The sequence below is a fragment of the Topomyia yanbarensis genome, chromosome 2 (genome assembly GCF_030247195.1).
Source record: "Topomyia yanbarensis strain Yona2022 chromosome 2, ASM3024719v1, whole genome shotgun sequence".
In the NCBI taxonomy this organism is placed as follows: Eukaryota; Metazoa; Arthropoda; class Insecta; order Diptera; family Culicidae; genus Topomyia; species Topomyia yanbarensis.
Genome location: NC_080671.1, coordinates 51,793,006 through 51,816,180, shown reverse-complemented (window position 1 = coordinate 51,816,180; position 23,175 = coordinate 51,793,006). Strand labels below are relative to the sequence as shown.

Here is a 23,175-nt window from a genome sequence, read left to right as displayed (position 1 = left end):
ATTATTCAACATAAGTTGTTCAAGCTGCAAAAATAGACAAGACGTTGATGTAGAATGAAAATAAAAGCAGACTCAAATCGATGCCTTGTGGAATGTATTGAGATATTAGCTTGTGGGTTTAGATGATCAAGAATTTGCATTTCGACTTCGTCTCATCAATATCTGGCAGACGAACTAGCCACCAGGTGGATGATAAATTCCACGCGAAATTAGTTGTCTTTACAGGCGAATAACTGATCGCGGTTTACGCTTCGACTCGTAAGCCAAGGTGATACATACTCCCAAAAGAAAAAAAAATGAATCACGACTTTGTCTCCTAAGAATCTGACGGACAAACTTGGCCACCAGATAGACGCTAAATCCAAACAATATTTGTTCGCAATCATTGTAGTCGTTGTGACTAGTTACATTTATAATCGATCGTGAATGTTTTGATTTTTCATTTCCTGTAGCAAGAATAAAATAAATATTGCATATTTTGAATAATTTATAGGATACTTTTAGATTCGAGTTAGGAAATCTAATTTTATAGTTTCATCCTAGCACAATGCTGTTTTATGACACATTTTACAGAATTGAGGAAGTGAAATATTCTTAGTTGAATAAGAAACAGATAATCGTTTTTCGAATTTGACAATTGCTACTGTTTTTATTCCGCAACCGCTTTGAGCGAAAAAAATACAATCAAAGTCTGAAAAATAGTTTGAAGAGAGTTCATAATCTATCAAATTACGATACATTATTCAAGCTCATGTATCGTACATTACTTCAATTTATAAAACATCCCTTTTTTGGTTCAGTGTATTTTTACCGATCTGCGATTCACTCCGGTTATTTATAATTTTTGACGAAAATTGTGAAATTTAATCGTTGTTTATCGTATCCCTCTGCTCGGAATTTAATTTTTACCGTTGTTATTGTGTAGTTCAAAAGTGTCTCCTTTTTCCTTTTGTTTTGAGAAAAAATCATCGAAGGACGCACTCGATTGGACTTCTGCCACTTAACCACCAAAATTTTCCACTGAAGGCAGCGCCATCTATATTTCGTTGCCTGTATTCTCAGATTGGCGGTACATATGCAATGCAGGAAACAAATTAATCACCTGTTATAAAGAATTCTTGCAAAAACTTCAAATTCATTTGAATGTGCCAAACTGATGAAATTTGCTCGTTTTGTGCAACACCGCTGTGATATGGATGCTATTGCTGGGAAAACGGATGACGTCTGTGCTGAACTAGAGACCAATTTATCCAAAAATAACCAACAAATTTCGTGCCTTGCTAGAAAGGTTTCAGTAGCTACTCCAGATCGGCCAAAATCCGGTCTCTCTCAACCACCTCAGAAATGTCGTCGCGAGGATGGCCCTAATTCGAGTAATATTCTTGTTGGAGGTCGAAAGCTAGTCTTCGATAATAGCAACATTGCTACGGTTCCAGCGCCCATCCCGTTACTCTGGTTATATCTCCTTCTTTCATCCCAGTTAGCAAGGAGACTGTTGAAAAAATGCCCAAAGAGACCAAGGAGACTGATGTGGTATAAAAACGCCCACGCGATCAAATTCGTTAACATAGAAACGCTCGTTGCCTTCGCGATAATACAAACCCTGTATCGCAGGCAGGTAATTGCAATCATCCGCGCATGCCTGCACCCGCTATTTTGCATACATAAAAATGCTCCATTGATCAAGTCAATATATTAAAAAATACGAGCGCGGTCTCAAGTGCGATTATATAAATCCGTGTTCCCACGCAACCATAAATCGGTTATGTCCGCTATCTTCATCGCTGGTCTTAGCGGCATTGGTGATGTCCCGTTCGAGCAGAAGTTCTGTTTATGCCGATGAGACACAGTGAAGCCGAAACTTGTCTTGGCTTAGCAGGCCTATGCGAAAGCACTATGCTATATTTCACCCTAAGGAGGAAAATTTGGTAAAAACCAAAATTTCTCACTAGGGTGAAAATTTTGTTGGTAAAAACCAGGCTTTGTACAGGAGGGCACATCACGTTTGATCAGTCGTTCGATTGAAACACATAGTGTGTTTTAGTTGTAAGGGATTTGCGTCAAGATTTTAGTAAAGCCGGCGCTAATCTATTCCGACAATAAGTTAGTGTCGGTTTCTGATGAGGCGAAGCCGAAACGCAACATAGTATCAAACAACAATTTGTTGATAGTACTATCGAAGAAAAAAATGCTTGCGGTGAACACTCTTCAAGGTAAACCGCTTAACTGAAACAAAAAAAGTAAAAAAAATAAAGAAAAATGTATTATTGTGAACTGCTCCGTTGCCCAAAAAAAAAAAATCCAGTAAAAAACCATGTTGATCAAAAAATTATTTTTTGAGGGCTCAAAATTTTAAATAAAAATTTATTCCAAAGAATCGAGCATTTTTGGATGAATAAGGAACCGTTCAAGTACACGAGAATGTACATACAAGCAATTGATATAAATGAAAAACGGTACTTAAATAAATCCATTCCGAGATATTCGTGTTTATATGTCTGTGTTAACTTTATTCGTGGATGGAACCAGCGTGGACGGCTGTAATTTGTACTAGAGCGCTGATTTAGAAGAAATTTCGCAGATATTTTCGAAAGTATGCACTTTAAAAATAAGCCAAAAAAATTTCGATTTTTTGTGTCCTAACTTTGTATATAAACCCGTAAGTGAACATTTTAGCACTGGTAAATTTATAAACGTTGTGTCAAGCGTGAACGTATAAACGGTCGTTCCCACGCGATTATAAAATGTTTACATCGCCACATATGAACCGTACACTCGATACCTGAATCAGAATTACGGCTTGCTGCAATTGCGCTTAAGCAGTGTTTTAGTGGGTGACATTGCCCGTCTCGTCTTCAATTATAGTGATTGATTCTGACAGGAAGTCATACATAATCATACATAATCAGAGTGAAATAGAATACCCTTTAGACTGTTGGATGGAATGCAGCATTTCACGTGCTACAGGTAGATATTCTTTAAAGTAGTATTTATACCTGTCTATACATTAATATAGTTCTCGGCATTTAAAAAGGTCATAGAAAATCTTTTTGTTGTCATGTTTTACCTTTGCACTCCTGAAAGAATCGAAATATCACTTTTCTAACAAGACGACGAAAATCCAATTGCAGAGGTCTTGTTAGCAACGTATTGAATATAGGTATGGCTTGCGCGATTAAGGGCCTTTGATAACCGGAAAAGAATTGATGCAGTAACAGAAGAAATTGCACTAAAATTATATAACTAAAAATTAATTACCATAACAACAAACAATCAGCTTGCTCGAACCTCCAAAATCCCTTAGTGCTGTGGATAACAAGGTTCGAATAGTGAATGCGTTCAACTAGGCCTACTCCATCATCCATCATTGGTGGACTTTTTATGCTCAAACACCGACATGTGACTATGAGATCAGATTACAACATGTCATTGCAATATGTCACATTTTTAAAATTTTGTGTTAAACACATTACATATACTGAAATTAATCATCTTTGTGATGCTGAAATTAATCATCTTTGTGATCTTTGTGTGATGTGATTACAAACTGAATTATTGGGACCCAAATTCAGGCTGACGTTTGTTTAGTTTCAGTGATCTAGTTATAGTGGATGCCTAATCTTAGCTAGTAGACTCCGGTCATATGTTCTACTTCTACGTTTATTCTGCTTGGCACAATTTAACGCCAGTGTTTCGCGGAAACTTTTAGAAAGTCGATTTGTAAAATTTTGGTATTTTATCTTCGTCATCATTCTCTTTCGATAACGTTGAATTTTCAACGTGCGCTTGCAATGTTTGTTCACGTCCCTCGCGTTCCGTCTTCGACAGCTTTTGAACGCATTCCATAATCCTAATGAAATTTTCACCATTGAATAAATAATTTTTTGTTACGCCAGCTAGAAGTGCTGCAGCAATTGAAAAAACATTCCAAATTCTAAACGGAAAAATTTTTAGTTTGACGTTGTAGCCTTAAATCTGTAATCCACCGTCAAAACTTGAGACGCCTACCCTAGACCGCATGCACCCATTCGCAAGGACGACATTGCTGCACAACTCTTTGACACGTAATCATCGTCCGACAATCAGTAAATTTGAACAATCCATCCGAACGCTGCCGTCACTGACCTGCTCGTTTACATTTTTCCATTCCAATTGACCAGCCTGTGTACTTTCGGCACCCGCACAAAGCAGCTTTATTTGCTCCGCAATTTGACACATTTGGACCAGCCTCCATCGTTCGGTACTAACGGCACCGATCGTTGTAACATCGGCGTCGTCGTCGTCTGTCTAATCAGGTCCAGTGCCAGAAGCACCCGGGGAAAGCAAACGTGATTTGCATAAAACGATAACCATGCCGTCGTCGTATTCGAGAACTCGAAAGCTCCCGTTTTATCATTTCGCATCTAAGCTGATATAAATATTGACTAAAACTATTCGGCGGCGAATCCGACATTCCACTGTAGTGCTGATTGTTGACACTTGTATGGATTACGTGCATCTTTTTCGATGCAGAAAAGTTCGTTCAAACCGGTCACCGTGCTGCTTCCTTGAGGGTTGTGTGAAATTTAATGCCTGAGTTGCACAGGCAGATCCGGGGTCAATATTTACCGAGTTCAGCCTCTTCAGGTTCTTCCGCCGAAGAGCGTGTTAATCCATCCTTCTCCGTGATCCGTTGTTGACTTTTTCCCTTTCGGAAATCTCTTCCTGTCGCTGTTAGCAGGTGATGTTTTCGTAAAGAATTTGGCTCATCGGGAGAAACAAACAAACCTCTCGATGGTGCTCTGGTGCCGAAGTGCTTTGTTTTAACAGATGATTTTCTACCGATACCTAGAATCAGAGTTTCTGTTCCTAGAAATACAATGTTTTCATTTGTTTTTTTTCTTCTTTTCTTTTCGCGCCCAGGGGAATCGCCAAGGCGGGTGAACCGAACAACATTTCACCGCTGGCCAACGGAATGATCTATATGGATCCGGCGATTCACGCCACACTGCGGCGGAAACAGCGAAGGCTAGCACGGGAGAATCCGGGCGTGCTGGCGGCCATTGCGAAAGGGGCCAACATGGCGATCAACGAGTGTCAGCACCAGTTCCGCAACCGCCGGTGGAACTGTTCGACGAGAAATTTTCTGCGCGGCAAGAATTTGTTCGGGAAGATCGTGGAGCGAGGTGAGTGGTTGATGGGGGTAGCGTTGTATTTTAAGATTTTTGTTTGGGTGTGAAAAAGCTTGAAGTAACTTGAAATTAGAAATAACAATCGTGGACAGGAAATATATCAATTTTAATTAAAGAATTACTTACTTAATTATTTCGTCCTATCAGAATTCGACACTAACTTAGTGACAGGCTAAGCTAGCGCCGGATTGACGACAACTTCAAAAAACAAAAAAAAAAGTTTCTTGTCATGCGTGATGTCTTAAAGTTGCCCTTTTGGTTCCGGGTCACTATTATAAAAAAATTATATTTTGGTACCAGGCGTCTTTATGTGTTAGATTTTCCGTAAACTACAGATGATATTGTTGTTATTGTTGATATTTGGTACTTTGAGCGATTTTACAAGATTCTCGGGCGGTTCAGTGTTCGTAAGTAATTCGAATCAGTACCGTCTTTACGCATGGGCCCAGTTAGGGCCTGAACCAGGAGCCCCTGGATTTTGGGGTCCCATACTGATGGTAGATATAAATACACCGTAAAGCTTGTATTCGAAATAACTTGCACTCGATTATTTATAACTTCTTACTGCGATGCTAACAATAGCCGAAATTTGAAATGAAAGTCGTTTATCGTTCTGATTTTATTTTGGCATTACACAGTGGCCCAGAATGCAATTTTAGCAGGAATTTTGAAATTTTACTAAAACTAAACAACTTATCCTTATTACGTTTTTGGAAATGTTTTCGTAGCTTATAAGCCCCTTATTTTTATTAAAACAACAGTTGGGATGGTTCTAATTTTACCAAGATAAAAATATAAAAATTTTAATCGTTCTAGATAGAGCCATACTACCTTCAGTGAAGTTGTAGAGCGATAAGTGTTAGAAAATTTTGCTGATGACATCTAAGCCCAATTTGTCATACTTCTCATTTTACAGAAGATTTAAAATCAAAGGCTAGGGTATTTCTTAGTGTTTCGTAGAAAAACTGTTTTATTCAAATAACTTTTGTGGCATTGATATACACCCAGGTTTTTTACGCGGGGGATACGTACCGCGTAACACAAATCCGCGTAAAAACTGCATTAATTGGAAAATGCGCGTAGAAAACCGAGTTAATTGGAAAATCCGCGTTAATTGGAAAATGCGCGTAAAAAACGCGTTAATTGGAAAATCTGCGTAAAAAACCTTCTGCAAAAGATTTAGAATATTTTAGAATTTTTTACGCGGATTTCGGAAAAATATTCCTTTTGAATGCAAAAGACTTAGACTTTTTCCTGAAAAAAATTCTAAGTCCTTTTAAATGTAAAAAAACTTTTGGCAGTTTTCTTTGCGTGGATTTCACAATTAACACGGTTTTTGCAAAAAAGTTGTCCTTTTGAATGCAATAGATTTTCGAAAATATGGAAGAGACGTGGCCGGAAGACTTGACGAGTAAGCGCAAGAAACTTATGTTTGACGCCATTTTGAAATCCAAGATGTCGACTTCCGGTTTGGCGAAATTCGTTATAACCCAATCAATATAAAATATATAACTACGTTTTCATGATAAAATTTTATACTTTACAAGACTTTTCTATCATTTTAAATAGTGTGTAGGGTGGTTCTAAATTTATTAAAATCAGAAAATTAACTATTGAATGGTTCGAGATAGAGTTTCGCTGTCTTTCACAAAATTGAAGAAAATCAAGTTTTAAAAAGCTTTGTCGAAGACACTGGAACTCTATGTCTTGCACTTTTCATTTTGCAAAAGATTTACCGATAAAATTATGGTGTTTCTTGAAAAATGGTTTTATTTAGATAACTTTTGCAGCTTTTATTTATCATTGAGATGACTTTAGAAATACTTTCAGGTATTTTGAAGGAGAACAGTTTGTCTTAATATACTAAACGTCTAGCTTCTTTTGTCATAAAGATATAAAGCCTTTTAACAGAAAATGAACGATTTATTAGTAAATATTGTAAAATATACAAAAATATCGCATTTCCCATAGTGATCTTTACTGCAAAGCATGATATTTCATATGGCAGCGACGGTTTTTAACGTTAAGCGCTCTAATTGAAGATAATGCTATTTGAAAAAGTTATATTTTTTTATGTAAAAGTTCTCATAACTTTAAAACGAAAATGCTTAGTAGTTGAAATATAAAAACTAATTATACACCCTAAAATAATCATCAAGTGGTCCAAAGGGTATTTTAGTGTAGAATGAAATCTTCAAAAGTTTTAGAAATAAAACTGTTTTTTATGGAACACCCAAAACTTTTGATTTGGATTTGTCGTGCAATGAAAAGTGTAAAAGATAGAGCTTGTTTGCCTTCTGCAATTTTTTTTGTAAAATATGTTGCTGAACAATTTCATCGAAGACAGTCAAGCTCCATCTTCAACAGTTAAAAAGTTATATTTAAAATCTTGCTAACATTAGAAGTACCCTGGCTTCTGCATGAACGAAAAGATGGGCCTTGCAAAGCACACCCATTTTTTTTAAATATAGTAAGGTTAACTTATTAAGTTTTAGCAAAAAATTAAAATTCCTGCTAAATTTACATTTTGGACCATTGCGCATTGTTTCATCAATATGGCAACCGTCAACCGACAAACCTACAAAAACAAACCTCTGCAATTTCTGCTTTTTTAAAGTCTCACGAAAGCCTGACATAACTTTGGCCGGATTTAGCATCCTCTACTATGGCCGGCCCGTTTGAGACTGGCACGGAACCTATAATTTTGCTTTTTGAACTAACAGAGGTCAACCTTCAAATATCCCAGAGCTGCGCTCTATCGAAAAAAATTGAATCATCTCGAAGCCAAACCTACGCAAATTCCCAAACGCGTTTTTGCAAATGAACTGTAACATAATAAAGTGTAAAAAAGAGCAATTCCTTTGATTATGTCACTATTGATATATTTAGTTTAAATTTTAGAATGTTGTTTAAATATGTTAAACTCAAAAGCTTAGTTTACGGCTAAACGATAAACGCAAAGTCAAGTCATCTTAGAAAAACCCAATGACCTCAACTAAGATTAAACCTAGACACGCTTCGGTGAAAAGCAGTTAGGTTCACTAGTTACGAAATGTGAGTAGGAAGATTATTATGATTATTTAAAATGTAGTAATTAGTTCATTTCCTACGTCTTCCCGAGCTGGTCATAATAATCGAGATTACAAAACGTCTATTAAATTTTATAAAAAAAAACCTACCTCAACAAAACATTTGTACAAAGAGGAAAAATATCACAAAGAACCATTATTTTTATTCCTACAGTGAGGATGCAACCTGAGTGAAACTCAAGGCGATTTGTACGCTTAGAGTCAGTATTATCTCAATTGATTTCAAGGATGACATGCTCATTGGAAGAGAATATGTGACTTTTTCCGAAGATAGACGTCGACTTGGTCCAGTTTCATGACATGAGGAATGTTGTACATCATATCATTTTTGTTAGATAGGATATTCTTTAGCTTGTAGAGTTTTGAGAAAAGCATTTAAAATTTATTGGTAATATAAACGAACAACGGTCAAAATCAACAACACATTAATGTTTCTACATTTTGTCCGCATTGTACACATGGTAAATTCCTGTACAGCCTAGGAATCAGTGAATGTTTATACTGATATCTCGAAAAAGTGTCATTTTTTGCTGATCTTCAGTGAAATATTTCCCGTATCTCAACAAACAATTGCAGCTCTTACTGAGATGTCGACGAAAAATGAATTTGCCGAGCGTTCGGTTGTTCAAATCTCGGTAAAACTTGCTCAAAATGCTGAGATTCGGTAGAGAAAATACAGTGTTTTAGCATTACAATGAGTGATACTTTACTGATTGTCCTCTAAAATAGCAACTATTGATATGGAATGCCTCGATGTCAACAAGTGCAGTATGAACATGTAAAACCCATACTAATAAAAATATTTAAGACATAAGAAACGTCATGGTTATTATACAAAAAACACCTTCACACATCACGGAGTACGAAGATTTTTTTCTGGTCTATACAACGTGTAAATGGTGGACGGTAAAGCCACCATGCTTCATCATTCCTCTATGTCTAAGGCACTCTTCTTCCTCAAACAACGACATGCAACTATGAAGGTCAGATTACCACATATTAACTCTTACAGCACCCTTCACATTATGCAAACCCTACGCCATATCTTTACTTCTAGCCTTCAAATGTCCTGTTATTTTCCAATTGTCATTAAAATATGTCCCTTTCTGGAAATCTTGGATCGAAACGCGAATCTTCTCTGTGATATGATGGTTTATCATTTTCATCATTGCTAATTCTACCTTAGAATGTCCGACATTTTGATTTTTTGGAATCTTGCGCATGACGGAGTCTTAGAGCGGCATGGAGTACCATACATATTAATTCAGAACGGTTAGAGCCATCCTATCCATAACCTTCCGAAAGTTGTTACTCACGCGCCAGTACCAAATATAGTCGCGACAACTTAAATAATCCCGTCCACAGCTGCCTTCATTACACACACCGAAAGATCACAATCATTTGCTTGCAAAACCTCCTCAGCAGCTTTGTTCATTAACATTCAGATGCTACCCGATACAGCAGCGAAAAACGAAACCTACGTAGGTTCCGTCACGCATTTAGCCATACCCAGCAGCGCGGAGGCTATGCGTAGGCAGATTTTACGGCTCCGGCAACCGACGCCGCGGCTACCGTGTACTCAGAGTCTCTCCGTGGCAGCGTCAGTCCATCTTCTCCGGCGGACACTTTTCAATGTCAGGCTACTGCGGCCGAAACGTTGTGCACGTTGATCTTTGATTGTGACCCTACCACGTACCGAGTAGCTAGGAAACCCTATCCAGAGGTAGCTATGCGCGGAACTGAGACTGCTAATTTTTATTTCACACTAGACGCGATTATCATGTTTCGCTGGTGAAGCCCTCGTTTTGCTTTGTCCCAATGTCAGATCTTGTGTAATACGATCATATTACGACACACCCGGGTTGTCGACTTCCCCTTCCTTGTTTGTAACATTCTGCCATACCACACCGACAATCAGTGCGCTGTCGGTAACAAGAGGCTTAATGTTGCGAAAATAAACTGTTACGGATTTACTTTCCCTATCCCCCGGAGCATCTGATAAGCGCAGACATCTGTCCCTCTGGAAGAGGCAACAATTTTATTACTATTATTAGAGCCCGCACTTCGCCGAAGGAGAGGAGCTAAGAGGTCCCTAAATCAAAACGTTTTAACGTCTTTTCAAGTGGTTCGATGACAGGGAACAGAAAGGAAACGTTAAACGTCGTCAAATGGTTGCTTCCTTCTTGTTTTCTCCCTTTCAGCACGGTTTAATCGTTCGAGGGATCAGGCCACTTACCGAGTTTCTTTCGGAGAGAAGTTCCGGCGCACCGAAACGAAGGGACTAGGAAAAATCAACATCGAACACGCACACACGCACAAGCAGTGTCAATGGAAATAACAAACAATTAGGCATTTTTCTTTCGATGCTACTATGGCTGGTCCTGTTGCATCTAACCTTGCTAGTTTTAGGATTTATTCCCAAACGCGCATCGATCGTAGATTTCTGAGCGAGGTCTGAATCCGACTTTTCAATTCATAAAAAGGGACTGAACGTACACAAAGGATTCTCTGGTGACACAAAATGCACTGTTGTTTTTCTCTTTCATACACTACCCTCTCTAGCATTCAATGAATCGGAAAGTAAATAGTTGAAACCAAATTGGCTGGTTAATCTCTCTCGGGTTACATGATGCTGCCGGAGGGCTTATTTCGTTGCAGTAGGGGAAATTCGTCAACTTTCGCCACGAGTGCTGAAGTGATCAGTATATTCCCATGGCTCCTACAGAACCGTCGACTGTTCTCCCCCGGGAGGTCCCACCCGGTAAACCCGGATCCCTTTCCGTAATCCGATCAAAGCGAAAAGCAGAGCTCTAATTATATTGATGGGTGTCGCTTTCAATCATCGTCTGCACGAGCGAGCGGCCAGAGAAAGTCTCGTGCGAACCGTGGAAGAAATTAAGTCATTATTCACTGTAGCTCCCCCCCTGCCAGAGGAACGAGGACCGAGGATGACCGGGTAGCAGAGTTGGGGCCTGAGGCCCAGTCGTTCCATTAGAGAACGCTGCAATCTTGACCGTACGGCCGCTATATCATTAATTAATGCAAACTCTCGCGGCTAATACAGTAGTGGTTCGAGCAGCGGCGGTGGCAACAGCCTAGGTAGTTGTACAATCTGGAGCTGTGAGCCCTGGCCGGCGGCTGCCACCGCACTCGCGAGCCGTGTTGGTGGTGGCGATAAATTATAATAATTGTCGGAAAATTAATGGCAATTTACCAAACAGTTATAGCGAATTTATACTGATTGATTAAGTAAACATGCAAAATTAATTGCATGCTACCGGGGGGGTGCTGGCAGGGACTGAGAGGTATTACGTGTGGTGTAGAAGACGAGGATTTGATCTGGTTTGTGGTCTCTCCGGTGGAGGTCTGTTCGTAGTAGGATACAGATTTAATAAATCAGCATGTTGTGTTCAGTGCGGGAATTATTGATTGAAGCGATGTGTTTTACTCTGAGCTAGCTTCCGTGATAAAATGTACGAAAGTTTCAAGAATTGTTGAGATAACCTTACACGGGAAATCACGAGGGGTAGTGACTAGGTAAAAAATGGTAACTTTTCCTTAAGAGGTAAAAACAACGCTTCGGTTCAGTCTCTAAAACATTGTGATAGGTTGCGTAGCCGCTGTTTATTCAAGTATCAAAACCTATTTAAAGACCAATTTTGTATTGTTCAATGACTGATTAAAACTTGGTAGTTTTAACGTAGAATACATTTATGCTTCCAAAGACTTCATGTGTACAAATTTTGCTGCATTATACAGTTTTGAAGCGCAAACACAGATTGGAATCAGAATACAGAATTATTACAGTTTTCAATAACTTCGTATAGATTTATGCAGATTCTATAAACTAATACTCGAATGAAAAATGTTGTTTAGGTAGTGTCAGAGATATAACCGAAGTGAAGCAGAATACACTTTAGGCTGTTAATACGAATAATGCACGTTTAACTATTTCTTGAAAGGTTTAACCAAAACCAGTTATTTCGGTATTTCTAAAAGAAATTCCGAAATAACGTTACACGTATATCGAATTTTTTGCTGTTGCCAAATGAAATTGATAGACTCTTTTCAGGGTTAACATATGAGAATTCATATGTTCGAATATGCTTGAATATTTAAGATTTCGATTACGTTTACCGCTATTTCGGTATTTCCATTAGATGCAACCTGAACTGAAAGGAACTAATTAGTAACGAATGTGATTTTATGTCTTACATTGAATACCATTTTTATAGTCATGTAATTACAATATTTGCCGTTATTAGCCTTAATATTCTATGGAAATTTTCCTTTTGTTTAACATGAGCTGTTCATTTTATACGTTCCTTTTTTGTTGCTATTGCTGCAGAGGCTGACATTATATGAAGTTCTATAATCGGATTCACAAAGATCCCACGAATAGTACTCAGCAAGCTGACTAGTAGCCATGTGATAATTGAGTTTGCAATGTCCAGTGAGTGCCCTGACTAGAATACTGCAATTGTATTTAAAAACTTGCAACAAATTCTTTGACATTTTCGGATTCGCATCCGACAGCAAAGTTTTTGTTTGAACACAACTCTGCAAGCTACGCCAATGATTGGTATGCTTGGATGCAACTCAAGAGCGAAAAACCCATAAAAGGTAACCCATACATGCTATTGTAACGCTACGTTTTTCGATTTGAGTTCGACATGCGATTGCTAATTTCGATCTCGAATTTGCCAAACAAAGTCCTTACGCTACACAGAATCTCAAATATTTCTGCCTGGAAAATGGCACAGTGTCTATCAAGCGAATACGATTGGTATAATCTTATTTCACGACTATGGAGACCAGCACGGGCTCAGTTCTTCAACAAAGTACCGTCGCTGTAGCAACCCACGTATTCTTCAAGTTGTCGCTTCAGACAGCCATTCCTTGCGAGGAGGAATTCTCACATTGATAGTTTTAGAAGGAAAACTATTAATAAGTGTCAGGTCACTGGGAAAAGCAGCATCCATATTTTACTTGGATTAACTGATAGTCCAACATGAAGACACCATTGCTCAACAGCACATAAGGCTTGCTATATCAAATCAAAAAGTGTGTCAATGCAAATACCGGTGAACATTACATGCTAATTATCGGTGAAACCATATGTCGGATCCCAAAATCATTAAGTTTTCTCAACAAGCCATCGACGACAAGGCTCCGTAGAAGTGATGATAGCACATCACCTAGAGGACATCCGCAGACACTCAGTTTCCTTACCTCGACTTGTCCTAACGATGAGCACAGGTATCGGTTGCCAAGCATTGCGTGTAGTCAGATCGTACTCCATGACCTCTGGATTGCTGTGTGATGGACGACGAAACGTATATAAAAGCCGATTTTAAGCAAATTCCGGGGTTGGAGTTTTTCACCGGCAAGAGCAAGTTCTATGTGGACGACAAATTTAAGAAAAAGAAAATGTCGAAGTTCGCCTCCACATATCTCATTTGGCAGGCCATCTGCTCTTGCGGACTGAGGAGAGACAAAGGGCACAGTAAATGGCGAGATCTACAAATCTGAGTGCCTCGAGAAGCGCCTTTTGCCGTTCTTGCAGCAGCACGACGAAGCTCCGCTATTTTGGCCAGATTTGGCATCATGCCACTATCCTAAAAGTGTCCTGGAGTGGTATGAGGCCAATTTCGTCCATTTTGTTCCAAAGGACATGAATCCGCCAAACTGTCCGGAGCTGCGCCCGGTGGAGCAGTACTGGGCAATGATGAAGCGGGAGCTTCGGAAGAGCAAGAAGACAGTCAAAGACGAGAGGGACATGTTAGGAAAATGGAAAAAACTGAGAAACTGGTACCGGAGGACACTGTAAAGACTTTAATGGAGGGCATCAAGCGAAAATGTGTTCAATTGTACACTCAAGGCTTCATCGATTAACTTTTCTTTTGATTTTTGAAGTAAATATATGTATAAAACTACCCTAAAATTTTGGTTTGATTTTAAACATTATAAGAAAATTGGCATGACATTTTCGGTGTCGCAATAATTTCGTGTTCGCCCTTTAAATCGGTAATTTTTGGGAATGAATTTTATTATTATTTCCCACCACGCTAAGGGATTTATGCTTATAAAATACTTTCAATCGCCCATTCGATGGATTCAGTTGTCAAAATTCCATGAGCGAATGCCCAATAATCGGAACTATCTGAAAAGAATTCAGGACCGGTCATCGCTGATGGCTCTGTACAGCCTGGAAAATGAGTGTCAAAAGGACAGTTGAATACTATATCTTATTCATCATTAGCAGTTCTAATCGAACCTACATGGAAGTCTTTCGATTTCGAAAGAAACTAATTTAATCTATTAGTCTCGTTAAGACTTGTGCACAGGCTTTTTCAACCACTTCGCTGAGAGAAGCGAAGGGCTTTTTTGTATTTTGTTTTAGATGCTTCCGACCCATCCCTGCGTCTGCGATTCCAAGCTCTTCCGCGTAACTTTTTGAGTCGAACAAGTTCGGTATTCCATCAAGGGTTTTCTTTGGAAGCACGCATAACACGAAGCGGACAAGTCTGGTATGCTGCTACTATGAGGGAGTTTGTGTTATCCACGACCTCATCCAAACCACTTGGAGATTCAATCGTTGGAAAATGCCCATGAAACCCAGTCGCGAAGCCCTGTTCGTAGAGGCCCCAGTTGGTAGATTTGGGGTTACACTATTTGACGATATCTAGCGAGACGTTTGAAAAATCAAAGACAATGTACTCGTGAGCTTGTTTGGTGCGAGTCAGTTTGCCAACTCATGCGTAATACTGTCTGAGCAGAGGGTAACATCTAACATCCTTGCCAGATTGTGCAATGTTGGACGATTTCTTACATTCAGTTATGCAGATATATACTATTTAAGCATTCCATCAATTTGGTGTTTCTTAAATTGATATCAGAGTTGCCCTAAATAATGCGGTGGGATTTTGCATCATAGCCGATTTTGAGTGAAAACCCACAGTATGATACAACTTCTTTTGAAATCATCAGCACGTGATTGGTCACACATTTCTCGTAATTTACCGTCTGTTTCCAGAATTGACACATATCAATCTGGTTTTCATACATACTCTATGTAATCTGAGCATAAGGATGATCTGAGCCAATGTCACGAAGCAAGGTATTGATAAATTCGCACAAAATCCTTTGTTTTGACAACAATATCATATTGAGAAAGAGAATTAGACATCCGAACATTCTATTAATTTTTGTTGCTATTTTAGGTAAAGAAGGCATTGCTGATTATTGGTTTAAATAAATTAAAAAAATGTTTCGCAAATTTTGTTTTTTTTTCCAATTGTATACCTGGACAAACACAGCTAACTAACAACTTCTGTTATGTGCTCACTGACCAAAACGAGAGGATTCTGAAGCAAATTTTACAGTATGTATCTAGTACGTGGTGAACTTGCATGTATTGCATTTTATATTACGACCGACTATTAACTATTAAAGCTCAACCTTACATATGGGCTGTGTTAAGTCAAATCGAACCGAGCGCCATTATTTCGTTCAGGCATTAGTCAAGCTAAATTCATTTTTCTTACCTTTAACATAGAAAGTTAAGAAACATTTTTTTACCGTAGATTGCCGTTCGAGTTTCCAAAATAAATAGATTTTGGTTTCTCTTGTGCTATATTGGATGCGATACCGTGTTTGGAGCATATATCTTACATTGGCGCGTTGTCCTGTTAGGCTCAATACAGACCGTCATTATGTTATACAACTGAATCCATGCATCTATTTCTATACGGGTGACTATTTCACTGATTAAAAACTTGTTTAAAATATAAACTCAGAAACAAAAAAAATCGCAGTGATTACAGCGAAAACTGACCGAAGCAAGTAAACTTACACGCTTTTAAACAAACTTGCCGATGTGTTGCAGTTACAAGTAAATTGCCTGTCAAATGAAATTGCAACTACTACTACTCTCGACTAACAATCCAACCGCATCCTACTAACTTACGCTCCCTGCAGCAGCACGAAAAACCTACAAATGTTTCCCCATCCAATTAACACCAATCAGCTTGATTTAAATTCAACACACGCTCCATCCACGGTGAATGGTAGAAAAAGTGCGGCTTTCCCACAGTAATCGGCAAACTCGGGTCCCCCTTTCCTAACTGGCTACCTTCTTACCCGGTAGATGCCCAACTCCCATCCACCCACAAAAGCCCACCTACGAGCCATTCATCGTTCTGTTTGCTCTTGTTCGAAAGCCATTTATAAATCGCTATTGTAAGCCAAGATCAACAACAACAACAACGACAGCTTCGCAACTGAAGTTATCGTAGGTTGGTAGCAGCGCCGCCACCTCCACCGTGCACCGCGACGACGTGGCCGCCTGTAACAACTGCTCAAATTGTATTTACTCATAGATCCGAGCATGGAGCGTTTCGTATCGTATAAGACAATAACCGCCATTCATGCGCCCGCGAACCACGACTCTTTCGTAATTATGTTTAAACTGCTTCAAATAAGCTTGGGTCCCCACTCTGCTGTTCAGCGCCTCCTTCCCTTTCACAGCTAGCAGCTTCTTCGGTTTCCTACCTCAGCTAATGGGAAACAAACGTGATGTCATTCGGTTTCTCAAGGTAGGCACCTCCACGGATCACGGCTGCCGTGGCTGTTGATGACGGAGACCCATCTTCGCCTCTATCGCGCGCTGGAAGTCCTCCCGAGCAGGAGATTAAGCGACGATAAAACGGAAAGCAGAGTGGTATTCCCTTCCAATATCTATCTGGTTTCCTCGTTAGATGCACGGTGCTTATCTTTTCTTAATTTCATCATTTTCTCTTCGAAAATCGGAGCGAGAGCGCAAATCTCATCGTTCGGTGTGGTCCCCGCGTTTGTGCGTTCGGACTAGTTCCTGCTGACGCTGACTGCCATTTGCAGGCTACGGTTAATCCTCGGAGAAGCATGGGGAACAAAGATTGATCAGCTTGCGATAGACTACCGTGCGAGGAGCGAGGACCGGTCCAGCCGGCTTCTGTCGACGATGGATGGATCCGTGACAAACAGCAAATCGAAGCGGAAAAAATTCAACCGTGAGAACATTTTTATCGCGATTTTATCTCCTCACTTCGATTTGTTTATCGCACATGCCTCGGAGGGACCTGCGAGTGGTCCTAATTGACCAGCAAATTAAGGCTACCTCAAGATTTTCTTCGAACGGCTACCAGCCCCCGCCAGTGCTTGGTGACGGTGCGGTTGACCACAGGAGAAGCTGGAGCGCCTCCCGTGCTACAACTTTATTACCAGAAGGCAATTAAAAGCTATAAATCTTGTCACACGGCGGTCTGCGCCAATGCCACTGCCGCAGCCGCCACCGCCGTCACTACCACAGCAAAGTGGGTTGTACAACCGCACAATATCGGATCGAGCATCTTTCAGATTGCTTTCCATTCTTTCGACTAGATCAGTAGAAAGCCAGAGAAGAGCCCAAAGGCTCCGACTTTTATGGCCACCCGATCGTTGCTGCTGTCGCCTTTCTCGGAGGTTCCGCCCGTTCGGATGACGATGGTGATGATGACAGTTTTATATTTATAATACCGCAATAAAATTTTCTCATATTTGTGCCTCCTGCCTTATTTTTTTTTGGGCCGTCTACGGTGTGTCGTGTTGATTGCTTTTTTGCACCCCACACCGCACCGCATCGTACAGTGTGTCAAAGGGAAACAAAAGACTGGAAGTTATCTAGGAATATGTAGTCTCTGGCAGCAGAACCGAAAGCAGATGAATGCAGGATCCCTATTATAGCGTATCGATACATATTAATAAACGATTTTATATGGGTAATAAATCTGGAAATGTTCCGTCTATTATTTGGTCTGGATTTTTGGAACCCGTACGTACTGCGTTGGCTGGTTGGGAACATTCCATCGGACACTGAGAAATAGAGATGCTTTTGGTGATCAGTCGATAATTCTGGATTCGGTGTGACTCATGGCTTGGTTTTTCAGTGAGGGGATTGTTTCGATGTATGAGCATATTTCGATTGAGCCGTCAGTTTATCTAATTTTGCTCAATTGTTAATAGCATCAAATCTGATGTGTGCAGTGCCTCCTAGCGCCAATACTAGGAGTCAACTGATTGATCATGGACTGATTGAGTTTTCCAAAATTCGTTTTCTGTTGTCAGTCTAATGCACATATTACGGTACGATTAGATGGTGCGAATACGATTATTGGTTTGTCACACTGATTTATGAGTTGAGAGTGTCAGCTCTAGGGTTGCTATTCCTCCAAATCGGTGACTCCGATTTTGGAGGTGATCTTCGGGCGTCCGGCGCTACATCAATTTATTCGGGTCTGGTTAAACTATGATTAATTTTATTTTAATAGTACTGAATAACAGTACAAACCTGCGGCAATCAAAACATAGTAACAAGTTTTAGCTTTAAATTCACAAACGCGGTGATATGGGAGAACTTACTCCCTTCTAAGATATGAGCCGTAAACTGATAATTAAGTATCAGATTTATGGTCCGCGCAATCATCTAAAAACACACCCGAATATGCGACTTGACCCACAGTTATAAAATCAAATTTATACACGCGAAGTAACATGCTAACATACAAATGCTTGAGCCCTTCGTGATCATCCACGCATACCCCGGTAATAAAGTGAACGTTTTAGTAGTTACGAAGCTACAAAACCTCTAACGCAAACCTGATAACGCCTGTGTTCGCGCGATCATGAATCGGTCACGCCCGGAAATCTTTGCCCTCTGTCCTAGCAACTTGGATTCATTTATTCAGCTGGACCAATAAAAAATAACGCTCATATCCACTAGATCACACGTTCCATAGCGACATGGCCGGGAACTTTAGTGATATGGATGAAATCACTTTCTTCTAGCATCTGAACTGTACACCGAAAATTGAGTATCAAAATTAAGATTCGCGGTTCGTGCGTGATCGTGGTTATAAAACAGAATTTATACTCACGAAGTTATATACACGTCAGCACACGCGATATTCAAACGCACAGGCGATCGAACACGTTAACGTACAAACGCTCGATTCTTTCGCGATGATACACACGATCGTGAAGTCCCTACGTCCGTACATATCCGGACCGTACAATGAATATTACATTCAAAATTACGGCCCGCTACAATTGGCCTAAAGCAGTGTTTTAGTGGGTAACATTCCCCATCTAGCTCGACAGGCCCAGTAGAACAACTCTCGAAAAAAAATTAACAGGTGTCATCGTCACAGCTGTACTTTTACTGAGCTAAGAGAGCATAATGATTTGTTGCGGTGAATGGCGTAGTGTCTTTTAAGCGAACATTTCAGATTCTCCGAGCGCTGTTTGTATACTGGGTATACAGCAATAGGTATACTTTTCAGCATATCCAGTTCAACGTAATCCTAGTGATCTAGTAACTTGCCTCATCGGGTCTTACTGCTACGATGGCCCATTTGCTTAAATTCAATGCAATACACGACGCGCGGTACAGAAAAGCCAGTACAGAAAAGCAACAGACTTATTTTGTCTAAGAAGATGTAATTGTCTGATGCAGTTCCACCAATGGCTATCCGATATGAGTTTGAAGGAACATAAAAAATTTTCACCTCCTGTACGATTGCCAATAAAAATCTTCACCCGCTGGAGCTAAGGGAGCTTGAAACAATGAACCCCGTGTTTCAGCAGATCCACGTGTGTATAACTCAAATCGGTGACTACACCGTTGATTTTAACTTTGTGGGTAGGTATGTAGACGCGGTCCATAATAACATACTTGATGCCAGTGAAGTCATTTACTTACTTCAAACAGGATATCACAATTCTGAGCTTATCTCGACTATCTTACGAGATGTTTGTCACGGCTGAAAATTTCTGCGACACTTTTTTCGAAATCTTTAGAGTTCTTTGATCCGAAAGAAGATCAGATATGGTTCGACTACATTCAATGTGAATTAATTTTTACGGAAAGTTGGAGTCTTGTTTAACAAATCTTGTTCTACATTCATTTTTACCATCAGTTGGATTTGTTTTCAGAAGAGCTCATTTGTGTACAGGTCTAGAGCAATACGAAGGGAGAGACAATAATTATGGGAGTTTTTACGAAATTGAATCTGCACGAGCAATTGATTTGCATGTGCAGTCTCCCGGAAAAATACTCCGTCAGTCGCTTTTTAACACCTAGCGTCGACTGATTCACAAAGTCTCCCGAGAAAATGTTCTGTAGTAAGCTTACATTTAAAATTTCACAAGACTTTAGTGTAATGTTGGTGCTCCATACTGATGGCTTTGCTCGAAAAAGGTAGGCAAATTTCTTTTCACTTGCACAAGCCCGTAACGTGCTGTTGGTTTGGTTGATTTCCGCCAAAAACACCAGCATTTGGATGAGTAAGGATAAGTCATAGAATAAGTCACTATAATTATGCCATTTTCATATACACACTAAACAGTTTTTCGTAAGTCGTACAAAAAAGATAGCCAAAGTAAACACCAATGTCGCCAAGAGCGCCAGAAGACCACGCTACGGTATGGAGAGAACTATATATTTTATTTTTTAGAATAATGGAATTAGTTCGGTTTCGCTTTCTCACCAGCAAACCAGTGCCCCAGGACATTACTTGAGACCAGTAAGTGGGCGTTCACATAAGACGTATGACATTTTGGATTTAGTGTCTAATACATGGTCCAAATTAAACACACTCATTTACAATCGGTCAAATATCTGCCTCAAAACTTCTACATCTATTTCGAAAAATCTCTCCCCCGATCAGCTCTTCCCTGAACATCCCTCCCGTGCTCCCCAGGGAATCCCTGCCAGCTCAGCACAAATTAGCACTTATTTTCAGCTCGATTTCACACCTATCGAGACGAGCATATCGGTTGCCTACATCCGTGTGAGCAAACTGTTCGCATATTATCCCAAAGATGATCCTCAATTATAAATTTACCTAGCCCATACATAGGCAGCAATCAATCATCATAAACTTCCCGCACCGGTAGGAGACACAGAGATAACCTACCAACGAACGGTATCCTGCGGGGTTTTGGTTACCACTTATTCTACTTCGTCGTCGTTCTTCGCCCCGCAAACTGAATCGGACAGACGAAACGAACGATCCCAAGTCAAGTGCATTGACCAGCCTCTACATAGAGCTGGCAGTAGCTATCCCGAAGGAAGAAAGAGACTGGGCGAGAAGGACATCAGGATGCGTTCAAGGAAGTAGCTTCAACCACTTGGTAGCACTCGCTCGGTACAATTGAGCTGTCAAATTTTACGCTCAATATATCAATCATGGACAGGCACGTAGCCAGAAGGGGGGCTAGGGGGCTAAAGCCCCCCCCGAAATTTTTCAAAAATAAATTTAAAAAACCGGTGACTTTTAACAAAACTTTTTGCTTATTTGGTTTGAACAAATTATTGAGAAAAAGTTAAAGGCTATTTCTAACCACCGAAGGCAATGGTCACGAAATTCAGTGTGCTTTATGCTTTTGCTCGAGCCAGTGCGAAGCGAACAACAAAAAAGTAACTTTTATATTTTGTGCCTTGTCTGAAGAATACAAGATGCTGTTACTTTAATTGTAGCTGTAATAATCTGTCGAGATTAGTGATTAGCAGAAGCAAGAATTGGTGCTCCAGCCAAATGCGGTGATTATAAAATTATTGATCATTCGCATCCTGAAGGTGTAAATAGAGATTAGACTTTCGGAAACCGGCTCTATCCAGTTCTACCATGGCAGGCATTTAGCGCTCAACAAATTAGTGCAGACGAAACCATTCATTTCGCACAACTTAAAGCACAAGGTTGTGTGTGACAATGCTATAATTAAGATCCTTCTGTATATGGACTATGAGAAAATGAATGTTCCGCTACAAGATCGGATACCGCTTACTCGCAGATTAATGTCACATTTGGAAGAAATGGAATCTATTTGGAAGGGCAATTATTGGGGGCGAAAAGCAAGGAAGATATTCGCGAACATAAAGGCAGCAACTACGATGATGACACGGAAATGTACAATAGCGAGATAGAAATGAACTATTCCCCCCCAAGACATAGTTGGTGAGGAAAAAAATATTTCCTCGCCTCGTAAACAGGTTTCCACGTGCAATGGCTAAGCGCTTGCGCGAGATCTGTAGGACAACCACATAAACTCGTTATATTATTTTTATTGTTTACATAAGGAAATATATAAAAGACCCACGACCCAGTTTGTTATTTTTAAATGATAAGTTTTTGAATTGCACACAATTTTGAATTTCTGTATTAGGTCAGTGCACACTGTACACTCTGTTCTCTGTACACTACTCTGCGCTACACAAAAAGTATTTCAATTTATCTGAGAACGATTGAGCCGAGAATAGAATTTTCATTTCGCGTCATTTTAACGCAATACCATTTTTATTAACGCTTCATTTCATTGTTACGAGTAATTCGTTCCGTACTAATACACTGTTAATCCGTAAATCCGTGATATCTTCGACAAACGTGCAAAAAAAATTCTTTTAAAAGTGGACCGGGCAAAAAGTGGTAAAATAATAGGCAATCACGAAGAGGGACTAAAATGTTGGGACTGATTGAATCTATAAGTCAATAAGTTGGGATAACAGTTTCGATTTCATGTTTTAAGTATGTGACAGTCTTTCGTTCCGTTTTTGCTCGTCATGGAATAAAATGAGAGAGATAATCTTAAATAAGATAGCAAAGAGAGGAAAAAATCAACCAATCTAAATCGACTCAAGATCACTCTTCTATCTTTACTATACACTCAACACGAGTTCTTTCCGAATTGCGCTCTGATCTTCTCATTTCGTCTTCGTTGCGTTAGGTGCAACAACTTTAATTGAAACTTTTTCCCAAATAGTGATAAAACAAACATGTAATCAGACAAACATTACAACTTTCTTCAAGAAATCATACATCTCTTCCAATCTTGATGATGAT

General features: G+C 39.7%; 1 protein-coding gene across 1 annotated transcript in view; it reads left to right on the top strand.

The window, feature by feature from the left end:
- Window positions 1-23,175, top strand: part of LOC131684860 (protein Wnt-1) — a 57,849-nt gene that overhangs the window by 20,051 nt on the left and 14,623 nt on the right. Inside the window, exon 2 of the mRNA XM_058968083.1 lies at window positions 4,903-5,165. Within this exon, the coding sequence (XP_058824066.1) occupies window positions 4,903-5,165 (263 nt within the window). The remainder of the gene's footprint in view (window positions 1-4,902; window positions 5,166-23,175) is intronic.